General features: G+C 43.4%; 1 protein-coding gene, 1 long non-coding RNA gene and 1 pseudogene across 5 annotated transcripts in view; 2 read left to right on the top strand and 1 right to left on the bottom strand.

The window, feature by feature from the left end:
• Nucleotides 1–165: 165 nt before the first annotated feature.
• LOC117192502 lies at nucleotides 166–741 on the top strand (annotated as a pseudogene).
• Nucleotides 683–20,225, bottom strand: part of LOC117192481 (polynucleotide 5'-hydroxyl-kinase NOL9-like) — a 52,221-nt gene continuing 32,678 nt past the window's right edge. The window contains exons 2-11 of one of the 4 annotated variants that reach the window (XM_033397177.1): nucleotides 17,235–17,654; nucleotides 16,628–16,822; nucleotides 16,446–16,571; nucleotides 16,241–16,383; nucleotides 14,858–14,941; nucleotides 14,721–14,781; nucleotides 3,345–3,591; nucleotides 3,144–3,266; nucleotides 1,068–3,089; nucleotides 683–1,004 (exon numbers count right to left, since the gene is read on the bottom strand). In XM_033397177.1, the coding sequence (XP_033253068.1) occupies nucleotides 754–1,004; nucleotides 1,068–3,089; nucleotides 3,144–3,266; nucleotides 3,345–3,591; nucleotides 14,721–14,781; nucleotides 14,858–14,941; nucleotides 16,241–16,383; nucleotides 16,446–16,571; nucleotides 16,628–16,822; nucleotides 17,235–17,351 (3,369 nt within the window). In that variant the 5' untranslated portion in view covers nucleotides 17,352–17,654 and the 3' untranslated portion in view covers nucleotides 683–753. Of the gene's footprint in view, nucleotides 1,005–1,067; nucleotides 3,090–3,143; nucleotides 3,267–3,344; nucleotides 3,592–11,430; nucleotides 11,458–12,066; nucleotides 12,712–14,720; nucleotides 14,782–14,857; nucleotides 14,942–16,240; nucleotides 16,384–16,445; nucleotides 16,572–16,627; nucleotides 16,823–17,234; nucleotides 17,655–20,225 lie in introns of those variants that run through there. The other 3 variants (XM_033397180.1, XM_033397178.1, XM_033397179.1) reach the window with 3 other exon arrangements.
• The window catches only part of LOC117192517, a 37,538-nt gene continuing 26,493 nt past the window's right edge, over nucleotides 9,181–20,225 (top strand). Inside the window, exon 1 of the long non-coding RNA XR_004474361.1 lies at nucleotides 9,181–9,262. This is a non-coding gene — a long non-coding RNA (uncharacterized LOC117192517). The remainder of the gene's footprint in view (nucleotides 9,263–20,225) is intronic.

Below are 20,225 nucleotides of genomic sequence, written 5' to 3'. Positions count from 1 at the left end.
GGGAGACGAACCGAACGAACGGAGCAAAATTTACAGTTTGGCCGATTAGCTGAATGGAGTTGTGGTAACAGTGTGACTGTATTTTATATTGTCAGATGTTTGCCATCGTAATCAGTGCTGCCATGCCAACTTTCCGTAAGATCTAGCGAATGAACATCTGGCAGCGCTGTACAGCTGTTTTTTGAAAATTACTTAACTTCTTATTAAAATCTTTCATATTTTCCGCCATTTACCTCAAGTAGTTCAACTGTTTAAATAGAGGGACCTTAAGTGAGCTAAGTTAATTTTTTATCTGTATATTTTGGTATATAAGATCTGCGCCGATTTTCTTCAAAAGTTCATAGCAAGTGGGGAAAAAGTGATATACAAAATTACTTAACAAAAACATGCTGCAGGGATTGATTCAGAGGTGAAAATCAACGAAAATTCTTTTGTATGGAACATTAATAACTATTGTTATTTTAGAACCTGCCTGGTGGCATTCAACACGGCACAAACCATCCTAGTGCGCCAGAAGCATGCCTTCGACCGGACCGTGCTCAAGCCGAAGGTCCGCTGCCACTTCCCCAAGCCCCGCGAGGTGAATCGCATCAACGTCCACGCAACGTCCTCGCATGTCCACCCCAGAGGGACGTCGTGTACTGATGCGCAGGATACTGAAGGGCAGACACAATATCTCGCATTAGCCTCTATATCAATAAAGCTTTATTTGGATTTTTACTTTTCATAAAAGTACAGGTAGCTGGTTTAGCATTAATCTTTTTTCATGGAAGACGTGCGCGAATAGAACTGATTGATTCTCTTTGCCAGCCAGCCGGCGTCGTCCTGCTGAAAGACGAACGGCATGTTGCTGCCGACCTGCGGCCCAGGCTCCGTGAAGAACTTTTGCGGAAGGCTGATGTCTCCACAGGATATAAGGCAATTCACTTGGCACGTTCGCTCCAGAGGAATGGCCGGCACGAGATACAGCTTCTCTTTCTCAAAGTCAATGGCACGGACGACACCTGACGGGGAATACGCGAAATGATCAGTGAAATAATCAACTGAAATGGTTGAACTCTGCTTACCTATGCCCAGGCACACGGGCAGATCCTGAGCTTCCAGATGGGCCAAGTAAACCACATTGGCTTCCATTCCAGCGATAATGCTACTCTTATCAAGGTCTTCCTCTGTGGAATGGACGACTTGAATATTCACAAAAGATGAGCTGAGGGGCTCGCAGTCAGTCAGGTGCTTGGCACTGCCCCTCAGGCAGGAGCTGAGGCGGACCAACAGATTGGCGAATCTCATATCCCTGGGACTCATTCGCCAGACTCCCTGCTGTCTAGGTGGGACAACACTGGGCAGCTCGTGGAGCGTGTACTTATGGTTTTTACCCTCAACCATGAACGCCGTATTTTTGTAGACATAGGGACCTTTGACCTTTGAAAGGGTCGACCAGTCGAGTAGCGACTTAAAGTTGTTCATGGGTAAAGTACTCGAGATCTGCACCACATCCGTCGGCTTGATGTAGTCCACCAGCAGAGCCATCAGCTCGAGGCCAAATCCCCTGTTGTAGCCCATCGTGTTGATCAGAAAAGGCATGTTGGCATACTCGGGATTATTTTGGATGTGGCTCATCAGCTGGACCACCGCCTCGAAATACTGCTCGTGGCACATGACGATGTTTGTGTCGCCCACGACGTGAGCCCGATCCGGCTGCTTGTTCAGTAGGAATCCTGGCCCCAGAAGCGGCTCTTCAATGACAGTGCAGGAGACAGTTTGCTGCAAAAAGATCTCCGGCTGGCCAGTGTCCAAATCAATGAACAGTAGGCGTGGAAAAGCGTTCAAATGCCGATTGAGCAGATATCGCAGCAGGGTGGACTTGCCGACACCCTTCCCACCGGTTACCATCAGACGGCTCGTCTTCTGAATCTTCAGCTTTGTCCACTCATAAGGTACTTGAAGGGTGCGTTTTCTGTCCGAGCTCTGGATGTAGCAGTTGAGCAGCATCTCGCTTTGCGAGTGCGGCACATTAGCCCCATTCACCTGGGGGAACAAAATCTGGCTCATGTACTGCTTTAAAGTTTCGAGCATGTTCTGGTCCTTGGTGTTCCTCTGCAAGAGCACAAGGGCATCATCCTGACTATTGAAGCACCCCTGAAGGTTGTCCAATTGTGCGCACGTAAAGTTCTCAGACAATTTGTCCCATTCAACCTTCTCTTGCATTGGTTTCGCACGCTTTTTCGGAGAAATGCTCACCCAATTGATGCCCTTGGGGGAGTAGATGGTCAAGTTTTGACGTTTTTTGGCTCTGAAGCCGTTCACTGTGATCTGACCAGCCAACAGGGTCAACACGACAGTGCCATAGAGCTCTATGTCACCTTTGATCACGGCCAGCACATCGTTGCACGTCAGGCTATTCTCAAAGACGCTCAACGCTGGGGGGCAGTAAGGTAGATCTACATTGAAATCCTGGCAGTGCTGCATTGATCGGTTAGCCTCGTCGACTTCCATAGCACTTTCATCATCCTCAGTCACTGCTACTGTTTCCGGCGATGCATGTGGTTCGGTTTCAGTTGGGGACAGATCTTCTTTAACTTCTTCAATAGTGATTAGAGACTCTGCATCTGAGTCCTGCTGTGCTTCTGGTAGAACTTTTATGTCGCAAATCTTTTCATCCTTCAGGGTGCAGGAACCAAGATCCTCGTTGAATAGCTGTGGTTCGGCTTCCGATGACGATAGTGCTTTTGTCTCCGCATCTTGTTGATCTTCCAGTGGAGCTTCGTTAATAGCGAATGGAGAGGCCAAATCCAAGGCCTCTTTATCATCAATTGGTATTTTATATTCTTTATCCGGCTCAATTCCAGCTTCTTTATCGTTGATGGATTGGATAGTCGATTCCTGAGTTTTAATTCCACAGTCATGCCCATCGGTGAGCTCTTCTATGGTTGCGGATTTCTCATCGTTGTAGAAAATGACGATCTTTTGAATGGATCCCGTCACAAATAAACGGTTTGTTGATTGAGCGTTCTTATTTTTAGGAAAGTAAACAAATTTTTTTATTGTTCTTTCAAGTACCATTGGCACCCGCCAGGCAGTCTTAGATTCTATAATAAAACAATATTAATAGAGAAAAATTGATTGGGACGTTTAGTACTCACGTGTGTATAGAAAAAAATCAGTCTTTTGGTCATCATCAGAGTTACTGTTACTCCCAAGAGGTCCCGCTTTAGAGGACGTATCATGAGATACCTCCAGGTCCAGCTCGGATTTACTGGAATCCTCTGTGGAATCGGCAATATCAATGGTTTTTTTAGTAAAGCAGTTGTGAATAGTTTAGTTGTTTTATTTTAAGTACATACCATCCTGCAAGTAACGCAATTCCGACCATATTTTATTTGCGACTTCTGTTTTGGGCTCCACACCAATGCCAACATCAGATTTCTTAAATTTTTTTAGACAACCCGCAGTGGTTGTTATCCAGGAGACTGATCGCTTCTTTGGCGCAAGAATATCTGAAGAGTGTGCGGGGCCCTCAGACTCAGCTTCAATGGTGTCCCACATGTTACACTGCTTCACAGCGAGTTTCTTAGTTAATTCTTGGTCCACCTGTTGAGTTTCTCATTTTAATTTTGTTTTAACAAACATATCAGTCATTTTTCAGTCAAACAAAAAAACCCCGGCGCATGTGAACAGTCGATAAAAAGTAAAACAAATCAGCTGACTTATCGAATATCGTACGGCTCTCAGAAATATGGCATCTCATTTTAAAAATATACAGACGAAATCAAGTTATATTTTACATATTCCTCGTTTTTGATATTCCATGGAATATTACTAGCTATATAGATAATTTAGTCATGCCCACATCATTTTATCCGATTAATGAATCTATTTTCTTCAAGGTTGGTTAGTTTTTAGTCCTTGCTTTTATTGCATTTTGTGTAAAAAAAGGTTTTAGCGAAAATGGTCAAACAAATGAAACGTAATAAAACGTAAGAGAAAAATCGTTCCAATTGCTCAATTTCTTTATTCCGTTGAATAATGCTGACTAACTAAAACGTTTAGCTTTGCCCATATAATTTCAGGCTATTAATGAATACATTTTTTACCTGATTGACTACTTTTAAGTACCCTGACTTTTATTGTATAGTGTATTAAACAAGGTTTAAGCAAAAAGGGTCAACAAAAAAACAGTGGCAACGTGAGTGTGAAAGGTCAGTCCACCGGAGTGTGGGCACAGGTATACCCTATTTCGTTGAAATATATGAAGAAACTGTTTTTCCAAGCTGTTTCAAGACGCAATTAATATAGAAATGATCTCAGATTGTTATGTTTTGGACATTTTAATGCATATGATTAGGGTCTTGTAAATATATCTCGATCTCGATACCCATGCTTGGTTTCTGTAAGAAGACCAAAACCTGCAAAATATCGTTGAAATACCTTTAAAACAGAAACTGACTAGATTTGGCCTTTATTGGTGCATTAGATGACAAACATTTTTTCGGTTCTTGAACATCCATTTCCCAGGGTATGCAAAATGTTGCTCAATCCGCGCAATGTTGTGGAACAATGCTGCTCGATTTCACGGCACATGAGTCTGGCCCTTACAAATTAATGTTGCCAGCAACATAAAACGTATGAAAACGTAAGTGGGGATGGAATGCAAGGGACATTGTTGAGCTGAAAAGGACATTGTATCCCGGAAAAATTCCCTCAATTTGGGAAAATTTCCGACCACAAAATAGAGAGTAAGTCCCAAAAAAAAAAGAGAGCAAGTCCCAATAAAATATACGGTCTCACTCTAAAAAATACCGAAAATGTATCATATTCCTCGTTTTTTATCTTCCGTCGAATATTCCCAGCTAAATCGAACATTTAGCTCAACCCACATAATTTTAGGCCATTAATGAATTTATTTTCTACTTGACTGGCCTATTCTAAATACTTGCTTTAATTGGATTTCTGTATACCGTTTAAAACTAAAAACGAGGGGGAACGTTGTGAGTTGCTGCGGACATCGCAACTCTACAGTTATACCCGATACTAAGTCAGTATGGCTCTCCTCCGGCAGACGCCGCTAATATTTAACGACACGACAAAGAGTGCGTGCGAGAGAGACAGAAAATCAGTCTGATCGTGACGTCGGGCGCTGCATGGCCACTGCAAATTGATTTCTTGCTTTTGGCTACAAAAATGATCCGATCTGATCCAGATTCAGCAATCTGATAGATATGGTCATTATCTATGATTCTGCGTTTTTAGTTTTCTCGAATGTGCAATATTGTGGATGCAACAGATTTTCGTCCTTTGTGGGGGCGGAAGGGGGTGGGGCGAAATTCTGAGAAATACGTTTTATAGTGAGATCTAACAGAAAAGCGGATACCAAATTTGGTTACTCTAGCCTAAATAGTCTCTGAGATTTGTGGATGCCCCAGATTTTCGTCCTTTGCGGGGGCGGAAGGGGTGTGGCGAAATTTGGACACGAAACGGTCAAGGTCCGATATCACAGGAGTGTGGATACCAAATTTGTTTGCTCTGGATCTTATAGGTTCTGAGATCCTTGAACTCATATTTTGCAATTGGCAAAGCCGACCATGAAACCTGTGTGTTAGAGAGAGACAGAGCGAGAAAGAATGAAATTGTTTTCTTGATTCTGGCTATAATAATTATACGATCTGGTTGAGATTTTACACTCTAGAACATATAGTCATCCTCTACGATTCTGCGGTTTTGGTTTTATCGTATCTCTAAAAATGTGGATGCCACAGATTTTCGTCCTTTGTGGGGGCGGAAGTGGGCGGGGCGAAGTTTTAAATATTTTTGTAGCAGTGACATATCACAGAAGTCTGGATACAAAACATCGTTGCTCTAGCTCTTATAGTCTTTGAGCACTAGGCGCTGAAGGGGACGGACAGACGGACGGACGGACAGACGGACAGACGGACAGACAGACATGGCTCAATCGACTCGGCTATTGATGCTGATCAAGAATATATATACTTTATGGGGTCGGAAACGATTCCTTCTGGACGTTACACACATCCATTTTTACCACAAATCTAATATACCCCAATACTCATTTTGAGTATCGGGTATAAAAACGCTCAATAGTTTTCATAGAATTCTCTTTTGTCTATGGAAAATGTTTAGGTACATAAGAACAAGGCATTTTGTGTCGTTATGGAGCCGTTTATTACCTGATTAGGGAGATATAATTTCCTACGGTAAAAATATGAACTATACTTTGGGTCCCAATGTTTCAAATGGGTGCTTCCAACAAAGTGGGTGAAGAAGATATCAATTAAATGTTGAGATACGAAACAAAAGAATGTGATATTAGAGAAGGAGGTGAGTATTGGGTATAATAATAGATTGATGAAATTGACCATTATATACCGATATGCAGTCGGTTCAATTTTGACCTAAAAAAATACCAAAAAGTATTAAAAATACCGTAAACGGTCACCCTGTTCCCTGTTTTAATACTGATCTACAATGGACTACTAATCTCCCAACATGGCAAGGTATATGGCCTAGAGAGGTAACAAAATAGAATGAACTATAAATTATAGTCTATAATGCATCCAAATGTACCCTCGTGCTAAAACATCCTGCAATGCGCATTCAAGCCAATTGGTTGAGTCACTATCGGAAAACTATCACAGCTATATAGGGGGCGCCACAAGCCATCAGCTAGTATCATTTGGCGCGATATTTGAAACTGAGAAAACACTGTATTGAAGCGACCAGAACGAAACGTGAATGGAATTTAATTGATGCCATGAGATTCATCATATTTAACACACCCAATAACATCCGTTTACTAATTAGACCTGTCAAAATTTCCATGATGGTCTTTGCCCAAACAAAATCAAATTAAGGCTTAATCGAAGAAAACACCAAGCACTGACATCAGATCAGGCGTGTGACGAACCTAGTGATAATTAGTCCACCTATATCCACAGATGACGTGTGACTGGGTCCCAGTCCAATGTGAGAAGTGCTCCTCTCTGTTTAGGTCTGGTTAAATAGAAACGTGCCCCTTTCTTACTTTTTGTCGCCTGTGGGAATGTCGAGAATGAATCAATCGTGAATCAATGCCCCGCAGAAAGCGCATCCCAGTCAAAGCTGATTAGCACTTTGCCGACTCTGATTCCCACTCCTCCACGGAAGCCTTCACGGCGGTGTTGAACCCACATTACTGTCTCAATTAGAACGAGTGCATTTCCGAGTAATTCAAGGGATTCCAATGATTCACTTGGCGATCGCTTAGAGAGCCTCTCTGGAATGTCGCCTGTAATCAGGGTAGAACCAAATAATACCGAATAATCCAAATCCCGCAAATGTCTTTTGATAAGACGAGTACCAATTTAATATTGTTTTTCACTCTCTGACATTTGTTGACGTCGGCCTCTGGGGACCGCTTATCGCCAGCCATTTGTCTTATTGCGTTCCAGACCGGCTTTCGGCTCAAGAAACTAATTAAATGAAATGAAATTCGTTGTGCCAGGCAGAGATCTCTGTGCTCCCCGTCTAAAAATACCCAAACCCAGACAAACAAACGAAGAGGAGAGGAAAAGAAAGGTAGGCAGAGTCAGACTTTGGATCCGTGGTGGGGTTTTGGGTCTCTGGATAGATGGATGTTGATAGGTGTTGATGGGCAATTTCGCTAAATGATTTCCAATTGTATAAATCCGATGGCATTTGCTTTATTTTGGCATGCGGCGGCCCCCAACCGGTTGGCCATTGACACGGGACCAAGACTTGCCTTGTCAATCGGGTTCAGCATCGAGGCTCTAAGCGTAAGCGTAGATGGATTCTTGACTCTTGATCGGGTTCTAATCACGTGTGGCATGGTGCGGTGTGAGGGGAAGGGCGACCTCCTCCAATAATCAGCTCTGTTTGTCTCCGGCATCGGCAACGGCAACGGCTCCCACCCAGGCCAGGCCAGGCCAGGGCAGGCCAATTCAGTGTAGCGGAGCTCATTACCATTTCAAGACCCACTCGACCTTCAGTCTCCTCAAGCATGAAAGTCAATTTTCAAGTGCCTACAACTCGCTTCGAGCCCCGCAACTTGTGTGTTGACAATTTTCAAAGCCCAAGCGTAAAGCCGAAGACCGAAGACGCAGCTGTAGTTTAATGCGTCATCAAACGGAGATTTGCATAAGTTGAGCAGCTCGCGCACATAATTATCTTCAAATTGGTTCCGATTCGGTTTATTAAATATATCTCACTCATCGCTATGCGACGACAATTAACCGATCAGCTTTACGACTCGACCTGTCTACCTGTCTGCCGGCTTCCGTGTTGCCCCGCTCCGCCACTCCTTCGCTCCATTCCCATTGAAATTTCCGTTTACCCAACCCAAATGTCACAATCCTGTGATTCCATCCGGTGCGTAAAAGACTCAGCTGTCGGATCTCTGCGGATTAGTGCCTTTGATTAATAAGTGCGTCATGGAAAAGTTTAATTAAAATCGAAATCAAAATAAAAATCGTAGTGCTAAATGCAAACGACAAAAATATTGAACGACTATGTGACGCATTTTCCTCACCGCAGTTGCGACTCCTGTTTAGAGTCCCTTTGCCTATGGCGCTAATTACGTGACCAGCAGCTGGCGGAGAAGCCAATCAAGCCAAGTGCCGGCCAACACCATTGCCAACAATTTGGCAATTTGACAATTTGGCTTAAAGACGTTGCTCCGTGCTCTTGCGCCCCTTCCCGGAGTGGGATGCACCGCGATATCGGTAACACTTAGCATCGAAAGCGTCAAGTGCCATGGAGTGGAGTGGAGTGTAGTGGAGGAGGCGAAACCAATTCCAAAACCAAAACCCGTTCAGCATACAAAAACGTCACGAAGCCCCAGAGTCAGAGAGTGAGAGGAGACCCAGGGCCGTATAAAAGTGAATTTGTGACAAAAATTCTGAACAGTTCAAGCGCACGCTCAGCAGCGTTCAGATCGCATCGAGAATACGAGTAAAAAACACCAAAAACAAGGTGATAAGCGGCTACTGATAACAAAAAGCAATATAGACATCCATCATCATCGGAATCTAGATCGGCATCGCATCGGAATTTGTGTAGTCTGGATTTGAAACTTCGCGAGTGCCTTAAACAAATTGAAAATTTGAGCCCAATTTGGAACAAAGTGCGAAAGTGATCTAACCAGTTACAGAACCTGACACCAAACACCACAATCATTACACCTGAAAACCATTAAACGGAACGGAACTTCAACGCCCCAATCAAAAAGATGTTTGCATACATTTGGCAAGTGAGTATTGTAGCGGTTTGGGGATCGTTATAAAGATCGGAAATTTATGAAACAAAAGAAAACAACAAAGAAGAAAGCGATTACCATTTTCAAAAAAATTTAATCAACAAATTAAGGCTGCCAAATATTTATTTGTATATATATATATATATATATATATGGATATATGGATATATATACATACATATGTATATGGAGTTCTACTCGTATAAGATAAACCCCGCACAGCTAACGTACTTTGATTATTTTTGGCGCCGGACAAGGCCAAAAGCATTATTAAATCAAGTTATTCTATTCCTTATGCTGTCTTGATGGCTTTCAATCTTGTGATGTGATCTGATCTGAACTGATCCGATCAGATCTTCATGAGGAAGTGCGCTGCTTTTCGACTGGTACTGCACTTGTCAGTGGATTCGTGTTGGCAATCCTGTTGCCTTCATTCGGTTTTACAAATTGTTAACCCTGAACCACAAAAACCACAAAACCTCAACCGGTTACAGCCCAGAAATCCATATTATCAGTCTTTTCCTTTGCTGCGTTTTGCTTGATTAAAATTAATTATACCCGATACTCAAAATGAGTATTGGGGTATGTTAGATTTGTGGTGAAAATGGATGTGTGTAACGTCCAGAAGGAATCGTTTCCGACCCCCATCAAGTATATATATTCTTGATCAGCATCAATAGCCGAGTCGATTGAGCCCTGTCTGTCTGTCCGTCCGTCCGTCTGTCCGTCTGTCCGTCCCCTTCAGCGCCTAGTGCTCAAAGACTATAAGAGCTAGAGCAACGATGTTTTGGATTTAGACTTCTGTGATATGTCACTGCTACAAAAATATTTCAAAACTTCGTCCCGCCCACTTACGCCCGCTCTGTGGCATCCACAATTTCGACGATACGAGAAAACTAAAAACGCAGAATCGTAGAAGATGACTATTACTTCTAGAGTACAAAATCTGAACCAGATCGTATAATTATTATAGCCAGAATCAAGAAAACAATTTCATTCTTTCTCGCTCTGTCTCTCTCTAACAAACAGGTTTCATGGTCGGTTTTGCCAATTGCAAAATATGAGTTCAAGGATCTCAGAACCTATAAGAGCCAGAGCAACCAAATTTGGTATCCAAACTCCTGTGATATCGGATCTTGACCGTTTTGTTTCAAAATTTCGCCACACCACCTTCCGCCCCCGCAAACGACGAAAATCTGGGCCATCCGATTTTAGTTTTCTCGTATCGTTGAAATTGTGGATGCCACAGATTTTCGCCCTTTGTGGGGGCGGAAGTGGGCGGGGCAAAGTTTTGAAATATTCTTGTAGCAGTGACATATCACAGAAGTCTGGATCCAAAACATCGTTGCTCTCGCTCTTATAGTCTTTGAACACTAGGCGCTGAAAGGGAAGGACAGACAGACAGACGGACGGACGGACGGACGGACAGACGGACAGACAGACATGGCTCAATCGACTCGGCTATTGATGCTGATCAAGAATATATATATTTTATGGGGTCGGAAACGATTCCTTCTGGACGTTACACACATCCACTTTTACCACAAATCTAATATACCCCAATACTCATTTTGAGTATCGGGTATAAAAAGTATCCCACCGAATAAACTGCCGAAGAACCAGTGCCCATCCTTGGGCAATAGTTTTCCAACATTAATTGCAGCTCTCATTCAAAGCTCGAGGATCGTTTACAAACACTAACTGTCAACACGCAAATTAAGCTGCAGCTAAAAGCATATATATACATATGTACAATTTATAAATACATATATATTAACTATATCTACATACACTTCTTTATCTAGTTTGCTAACATTTATGTACAAACACAACTCCACTAAAAGTCTTTTCTGACTGCAACAGGGATGTTGTTAAGCCATTTTTATGAAGTTCAACTCTCGTTTTACACAGGACAAAAAGCAATAAAAATACAATATCAATATAAAAGAAAAACAAGAGAGTTACAGATTAAGAGATGGAGAGGCAGAGAGAGAGAGACAGAACTAAGCTAACTCCTGGCTGTTTGAAGGAGACACACACACACTCACATAAAGAGGGGGAGGGAGGACAACAGCTTAGATGTGACAACGACAAGAGACAGTAGACAAGAGAGACAACACACACAATCACGGGCGCGTTCACACAAAGGCGACATCATTTACCTTTGGCGACATTTCAGACAGTGTTGTTGTTGCTGTTGTTGTAGTTGTAGAGAGAGTACAGATTAAGAGATGGAGAGGCAGAGAGAGAGAGACAGAACTAAGCTAACTCCTGGCTGTTTGGAGGAGACACACACACACTCACATAAAGAGGGGGAGGGAGGACAACAGCTTAGATGTGACAACGACAAGAGACAGTAGACAAGAGAGACAACACACACAATCACGGGCGCGTTCACACAAAGGCGACATCATTTACCTTTGGCGACATTTCAGACAGTGTTGTTGTTGCTGTTTTTGTAGTTGTAGAGAGAGTACAGATTAAGAGATGGAGAGGCAGAGAGAGAGAGACAGAACTAAGCTAACTCCTGGCTGTTTGGAGGAGACACACACACACTCACATAAAGAGGGGGAGGGAGGACAACAGCTTAGATGTGACAACGACAAGAGACAGTAGACAAGAGAGACAACACACACAATCACGGGCGCGTTCACACAAAAGCGACATCATTTACCTTTGGCGACATTTCAGACAGTGTTGTTGTTGACATTGTTGCTGTTGGTGTGATTGTTGTAGTTGTTGTGTTTGCAGATGATGATGATGCAGATGATGATGAAGTTGTTAGAGTATTGTTGTTGTTTTTATGGTTGTTGTTGTCTAATACAATGTCTGTGATGGCAACAATGTGAGAGGATGGGGATGAGTTTGAGGGTGAGGATGAGGGTGAGCAGGTCCCTGTGGCCGATGTAGAGGTGGACATGGATGGCAACGAAGACGTTTCAACAGCTTCGATTGATGGCACAACAGAGGAGGAGGACACTGACACTGAGGAGGTGGCATCATAGGGTGAGAATGGCTTCTGCTTGCTATTGCTGCTGCTGCTGCTGTGCTGTGGTGGGGTGGGGGGCGATATGGGTGGGGTGTGGTGTTATCAGCGGTGCTGAATGTGGCATGTCCATGTCCGTGGCAGAGCCAGGCATCCCAGTTGTGGCTGTTGCGGCAGCCGCTGTGGTGTCCACATCATTTTCCTGGAATTTCCCTGCAGCGGCGCCCAATTGCTGGAGTTCCACATCCTCTACATCATCATCATCGTCATCGTCAGCACCAGCACCACCCTCATCGACGGACGATGGCCCGAGCACTGGGACCAGCTCCTTGATGTTCTTCGTATTCTCAATAGTCTTGCTTATCACGGACTCCAGCTTGGAGACGCTCTCCTCGATCTCCTCCTCCACACTCGCCACCGAGGGCGTGGCAGACGCAGAGGCAGAATCCCCCTCCGACTTGGGTTAGTCGATGATTCGATTGTTAGTTACGATTAGTATTTGGATTTCGATGGCGATATCGATATCGATTTCAGTTTAAACATTCATCAAACAAGTGAGAGAACGAGAGAACACAATGAGAGCGATATATAGACAGAGAGAGACAGAGCGAGAAAGAAATGGCAAAAGAGAAGAAAAAACGTATACACCATATGATGAATTACAGTTATTTATAGTGTAAATATGTATATACCCTGCAGTACTAGCAGTGAGCGATGACGAATGCCATCTACAATGTCATCGAGGCGTTGACGCCAGCCAAATCGAACCCTTTGTTTTTTCTTTTGTTTCTTTCTTTTCCGCGCGTGCCGAACGTAATTCGGTTCTGCCGACCGTGCGCAGTAGCAGAGAACTTCGTTTTATCTTTTCGTCTTCTTTGCGACTGCGTCGACAGAACTCTTTTGCTTTGTTCTTTGCTATTTTCAATCGTCACACGGAGTTTTAATAAGTGAAAATAAGTAATCTGTGATTATTATTATTTTCAGGTAAGTGCAGTTTTTAAATAATTAATAATATGTGTTGTACGCGTGTTAAATAAAAAAAATCTCAATTGTATAAAAAGTTAAATTTATGAAAAAACTGTGTTCAAATTATATTAATGTTTCGCTGCATTCACATTATATTTCTTTATTCTTCTCTTATGCTCGGGAATAAAAGAAGAATAAAGAAATAGAATATAAATCCGTATTAGCGAATTAATTTGTTATAATCTGCGGTGGGCACGAAATTGCAATTTTTGAGCAGTCCAGCAGCAAAACAAACAACAAAAGAAAAGCAACAAAAAGTAACCCTTATTTGTGCGGCTTGGCTCGAGCATGTACATTTTTTTTGCGCGTGTTTTGTTTTTGTTGTTGGAGGAAATGTAGATATCGGATATATGTATGCATGTATGTGTTTCTATAGTATGTGTGTAGGTGTATCCGTGTTCCATGTAAAGTGTTTTCTTTTTGTGTGTTTGTGGCTGTGCGAATTGTTATTAACAAAGTGCAGTGTTGTAAAACGAACAGAAAAAAACTTGTGACTTCCGGAAATAATAACGGAATCTCGACTCGTATGCGTTATACCAAAGACTATACAATACCAAGATGTTGCATGAGCGACCAAAAAGCTGTTCTATGGCGGGTCCTAACATTAGGACCTAAAAGGCACGTGGAGCGCGCGGGGTTTCAATTCCCTTTTCGCCTGTACTTCGTCTCTACCGCTACCCCGCTGCCCAACGGTTTCGTCTGTTCGGCAATGCCTTCACCCGCAACGAAATAATTCTGGACTCTCGAGCCTCAGCACCGTCGAAGCGGTGGTCGCGGATCGCCGATGTCTTTGGAGCGGCACAGTGGGACCTTTGACCGTCTTAGCTTGCTAAATTAGTTAGTGAATATGAGTTCAATAAATATTTGCACACTGAAAAAATGTTAAACTTTGAGTGCTTATATCTCCTAAACTAAAACTATCTTGAAAATTCGATTGGAAAATTCTCTATTAGATGCGTACATTAAATTTATCTAAAGCACTCATAAAATTTTTTGACTATTTCGGCTGAGTCCCCACTGTGCCGCGCCAAAGACATCAGCGACCACGCTGCACTACGGTTTCGGCACGCAGCACTGACATGCTTTCACACCGACTCGACGCTGACCGAGGCATTGACGAAGCCGAGTAGCATTTCGGAGGCGAAGGTAGCGTAAAAGAGAATTGAAGTACTAGCCCCGCGCGCCCGTACCATGAAGCGTCAAACGAAAATTGAAAAAGCATTTGTTCCTCATGCAACATCTTGGTATTGTATAGTCTTTGGTTATACATATACTCGTACATAGTTCAACACCATCCACAATGCATTAACCTCGGAGTATTCGCATTTAAACGGATTAACGGATAACGGATAATAAAAACACCGAGAGAATGAACCAAAATAAATATTGGGAATGTAGTAGGTACATATAACCACTTGAGTAATCAATCGGAACACTCACCACTCCATGATGATGACGATGCGCATGCGTAGTCACCGCGGGAACTTCCGTGCTTGGCTCACTGTTCCAAAGATAGAACATAAAATGACAGACACTCAGAAGAGGCACAGAAGACAGGGACTGTCTGTATTACTTACATAGCATCCTCTCCCTCATCTTCATACTCGTAGTCATCATCGTCGGCTCCAGAACCCTCCGATTGACGTCGCCGGCGATGGGATCTAGAATTGAAAGGAGGATCGTCAGGGCAACATTCTTTCGGTGTGATTTATGCGCAAATGTCATATCTCAATGAACATTAGTTATTTCTTCTTTGATTGATGCATTCCTAATATAAAACGAGGGGGAACGTTGTGAGTTGCTGCGGACACCGCAACTCTACGGTTATACCCGATACTAAGTCAGTATGGCTCTCCTCCGGCAGACGCCGCTAATATTAAACGACACGACAAAGAGTGCGTGCGAGAGAGACAGAAAATCAGTCTGAGCGTGACGTCGGGCGCTGCGTAGCCAGTGGAAATTGATTTGTTCCTATTGGCTATAAAAATGATCTGATCTGATCCATATTCAGCAATCTGATAGATATGGTCATTATCTATGATTCTGCGTTTTTAGTTTTCTCGAATGTGCAATATTGTGGATGCAACAGATTTTCGTCCTTTGTGTGGGCGGAAGGGGGTGGGGCGAAATTCTGAGATATACGTTTTATAGTGAGATCTAACAGAAGTGCGGATACCAAATTTGGTTACTCTAGCCTTAATAGTCTCTGAGATTTGTGGATGCCCCAGACTTTCGTCCTTTGCGAGGGCGGAAGTGGGTGTGGCGAAATTTAGACACGAAACGGTCAAGGTCCGATATCACAGGAGTGTGGATACCAAATTTGGTTGCTCTGGCTCTTATAGGTTCTGAGATCCTTGAACTCATATTTTGCAATTGGCAAAACCGACCATGAAACCTGTGTGTTAGAGAGAGACAGAGCGAGAAAGAATGAAATTGTTTTCTTGATTCTGGCTATAATAATTATACGATCTGGTTGAGATCTTACATTCTAAAACATATAGTCATCCTCTACGATTCTGCGTTTTTGGTTTTATCGTATCTTTAAAAATGTGGATGCCACAGATTTTCGTCCTTTGTGGGGGCGGAAGTGGGCGGGGCGAAGTTTTGAAATATTTTTGTAGCAGTGACATATCACAGAAGTCTGGATACAAAACATCGTTGCTCTAGCTCTTATAGTGTTTGAGCACTAGGCGCTGAAGGGGACGGACAGACGGACGCACGGACAGACGGACAGACGGACAGACAGACAGGGCTCAATCGACTCGGCTATTGATGCTGATCAAGAATATATATACTTTATGGGGTCGGAAACGATTCCTTCTGGACGTTACACACATCCACTTTTACCACAAATCTAATATACCCCAATACTCATTTTGAGTATCGGGTATAATAGCTTTCTTAAGAGCTATTCCATTTAAACCGTCGTATTCTGTGGTTCGTTTGGTTCGTGCACCCACCTGGATTTTAATTCCTTGCGCCAAATAAACCACAGACCAAAGTTCTCCTCAGTTAAAGCACCAATAGTGCCATCCTTGACCTGGTGGGCAATCTGCTTGGCTATCGGTTCACCCATGACAAAGTAGCTTGGACCACAGCCGATCTGCGCAAAGAAAACAAAAGTCGTAGCAAACAAAAAGTGGAACCAGTAGTAGAAATACAAACCATGAAACGTCCCAAACGACGGTTCAGAGTCTCGAAATTCTTGTTCCCCTTGCCGCCCTTCCTCATAGCCAGCTTGTGCATGGACCTGAGCTCCCGCTTCGACACCGAGTCCAACGAAATGAACTCCTGTTTGGCATACAACAATATATATTGAGACATGTATGGAACATCCTGCAGCTTACCTTGGGTATGGCAAAGAACTTGGCCAGCTTCGCCTGAACATGGGCTCGCTTGGTGGCCGTCAACTCGCTCCAGTCGTGCTTCTTCAACAGCAGCGAGAGCTCAATCTCGTTCTGCTGGTTCTGGCATCCCATCAGCTCTGTCACATAGGGATCCTGCTTGTAGGCGGGCACATCCTTTGGCTCAATGACAGGCACCTACAATACGGAAAGGGAGGACGACCATGACAAACTGTGCTCAAGCCATTATCGTGGCGGCGACAATCTAATCGAATCGGAGTCGCCGACTGCATAATTCAAATGAAAAGCGTCACGCATCATCCATCAAAGTTAGGCAGGCAAGGGACAGGCCAGAGACACAGAGCTTCGTTCTACAGTGAACGCTTGTAAGAGTGCACTCTTGTTTTGAGGCACACTCGAAAAGGGGAAACAGTATGGCTCCATACCGTTTATAGATCGGTTCTAGAACGGATTCTTTGCGCCAAAATCGAATTTGAGATTATAAAAGATAATCTAATCGCATTTAATCAAACTAAAATCTTAGATGTTATGTGATTGAGTATGTTTCTTCATTAACCTTCATTAATCTCTTCATAATCCCATTACTCACCTGAGAGTCGTTTACGTTAAAGTCCCGCTCCGCTTGCACCAGGGCGATGGCTAGTGTTGCCGCCAGCAGGAGTAGCAGGCGGTCTCCACTGACCGATAAGCACCGCGACAATCTCATATTTCGATTCGTTTGGCGATTGCCCAGATATGTGTATATGTATATGTGTGTGTGTAAAGAATGCAGTTTCGATTTCAATTCGGAGAAATATTATGTGGCAGTGGTGGTATTTGTTTGTTCTTTTGCTTTCAAATTTCGCTTTCGTTTCGGTGCACAAAAGTGGAAAGAAAGAGGAGAGTGTGCTGCTTGGCTTCGTTTACATCATCTTCATTAGCAGAGCAGTCGCAGTCGTCGTCTTCGTCGTCGTCGTCGTCGTCGTTGTCGTCGTTGTCGTCATCATCATCGCCGTCCAATGATGATCATCTGCAAGTGGAATTTATGGGAGTTTATTAAACATATTTTATCGCTTTAAGAGGAGAGGGTGTGCTGTGCTGTGTTGCACTGCGCTGTGCCTATGCTAATTAAACGTTCACTTGGGATCGCTGACCCAAAAACCGAGCCCCAAACCCGAGACCCAAACCCCAGCCCAAACTGAAGCACAATTTGTACCTTGAGCATTATTATTTATGTGTGTGGTGGCCACTCTCTCTCCCGCTTTCTCGTCCCTCTCTGTAATTAACATAAACAACTGTTAAGTGTTTTTTTGCTGTTGTTATTTTGTTGTTTTTCCTGTATTTGGAGGGAAAATTAACGCCCGATGAACAAGATGCACATGATCTTTTTTTGGTAATTGGAGAGACCCCCGGGACAGACTGAAAGACAGACGACAGCCAGACATTTTCCATGAAAATGGAAAGTTCGCTTTGGAAAATGGAATATGAGCAGACAATTGATGGCTGATTGATTATGAATATTTAATCATACTCCCATAATATGCCCGGTGGTTGAATCATTAGAGGGTATCATAACAATACATTTCCAAAGATAATATTCCTAAAATTATCATTGAATATTTATTCCATATAAACTGGAATATGCATAGTCCCCAATTATCGCACAGAACAATGAAAACCACTATACTCTCCAAATATCGCATATATTTTGCATAAGAACAAGTATTTTTCTTTGATTTAATTGGGTCGCTCCTTCCACAATCTCTACCCCCGATCCACCGGCACGCACCCTTTTATGCTGCTGGAATTCCCATAAATTTGTTAATCCCTCATTGAGCATGCATCCCCAGCGCATCATCTGGATTCTATTTATAGATGCTTTCCATCGACCGAGCGAAGTACGGGGGGATGGGGACCCCTCTCCAAATAACTTTCAAATCATCATTCAGCAAACTCATTATCGCCCTCTACTCTCCACAGCGCAACATGTGTTGGACATGCCCGCTTCTGGAAGGATAGTTGGGGCGGGGGCGGTGTGTGCTGTGCTGGGGTGTGACACAAAAATGGGAACATAATTGCACAAGTTGCATTCCATGCATTGGAATGAACAGCGATAAATGATAGCAAACGATAGGAAACGGCATGGCCAACTCTTCCAGCACAAGAGAAGAGTTATTGGAATGCTAAAAAAACTTACACACATACTCGTTGTACGAGTAATGGAAAATAATAATTACTTATGCATATGCCGCAGCTAAAATATCATTTATTTGTTCTCTCTGTGTTTCTTATTTGTTTTTGTCTGCTTTCTAGTTAAATTTAATTGAAGAGTCCGCCCCGAAGAGAAGACCCGACTGGAATATCAAATGAGTGGGAGGGGAAGGGAGGGGAGGGAAGGGAAGGTGAAGGAGCAAAAAGTGTCAGGCGGCAATATGCCGCCAATACATATTTGTCTCGCTCTCTCTCGCTCTCTGTCTATTGTGTGCGCGTGTGTGTGTGTGCAGATGAACTTAAAATGCAACGAAGCATGCCGAGGGCCATCAGTCGGTGTACCCCTTGCACGCAGCCCACCCCCTTCCCAACAGAAGCACAGCCTAGTAGCAGCCCTCCTCTATCCATCACCACCTCTCTTTTGCCACCTTACTCTTCCTAACCATCACCTCCCTGTCCCTGTCCATCTCCCTCTCTGTCTTCTTAAACACCTCTCTGCTTTTCCTTCTCTCGCACGCTTGCTCTTCGGCATGAATGAGAATGAGACCCAGGGGCTTAGTGTGTTTATGTGTTGTGTGTTTGTGTGTTTTGTGTTTGTTGGTATGCAAATGAATTAGCATTGCGCCAAATGCAAAAAAAGAGATGGAAGAACAGTGACAAAGAGGTGAGGGAGCTGGAGTAGGAGTAGGAGTTTGACCAGAAATAGGCGTTGTAGTTGTAGTTGTGTCGTATTATGGCGAGTGGATATAGGAGACAGAGAAATGAGAGAACATAACATAACATAACAACTAGAATACAAAACAAGTTTCTCTGCTGCTTCTGCCGCTGCTGTTGCTGCTGGTGAATGCATCAACGGAGATAAGAGAATCTACATAGAGGCGCCGCAGCCAGACACACACACACACAGCTAGAGCTTGAGCTGGATAACTGAAGCCTGGCTGTAAAGACTGCGGTGTGCATCGGGGATGGGTGTGGGGGTTGAGGGTCAGTTCAAAAATTGAGTCCAGCACAAAAGCAAACTAATAAAGGTACAAGAACAATACAAAGACTAACGATGATGATGATGGTACTGGGGCTGATAATGATGTTGCGGATGGTGCTGTGGTGATCGCCCACGCTACGGTAGAACCGACTTTGGCCGTTGCGGTGGTCTGGATACCCTGGCAGAGGGTATGATACCTTTGACCAGATGTTGGGATGTATGCTTGATCAGAGCCAAACTTCAGTTTCATATGATTCTGGATAGCTGCATATATAAAATGTAAGACAGATACTGTAGAGCATCAAATGCCTCGCTATAGTCTCTATCGTTGTTGTTGATATTATTAATGTGATTGCAGAGGCCTACATTTAGACCCCCCGCCACTCGGTGTGGCAGCAGTCTCTTCCC

This window comes from Drosophila miranda (genome assembly GCF_003369915.1).
Source record: "Drosophila miranda strain MSH22 chromosome Y unlocalized genomic scaffold, D.miranda_PacBio2.1 Contig_Y2_pilon, whole genome shotgun sequence".
Lineage (NCBI taxonomy): Eukaryota > Metazoa > Arthropoda > Insecta > Diptera > Drosophilidae > Drosophila > Drosophila miranda.
Note: the sequence above shows the minus strand (reverse complement) of the source record. Positions and strands in the feature narration are given on the sequence as shown.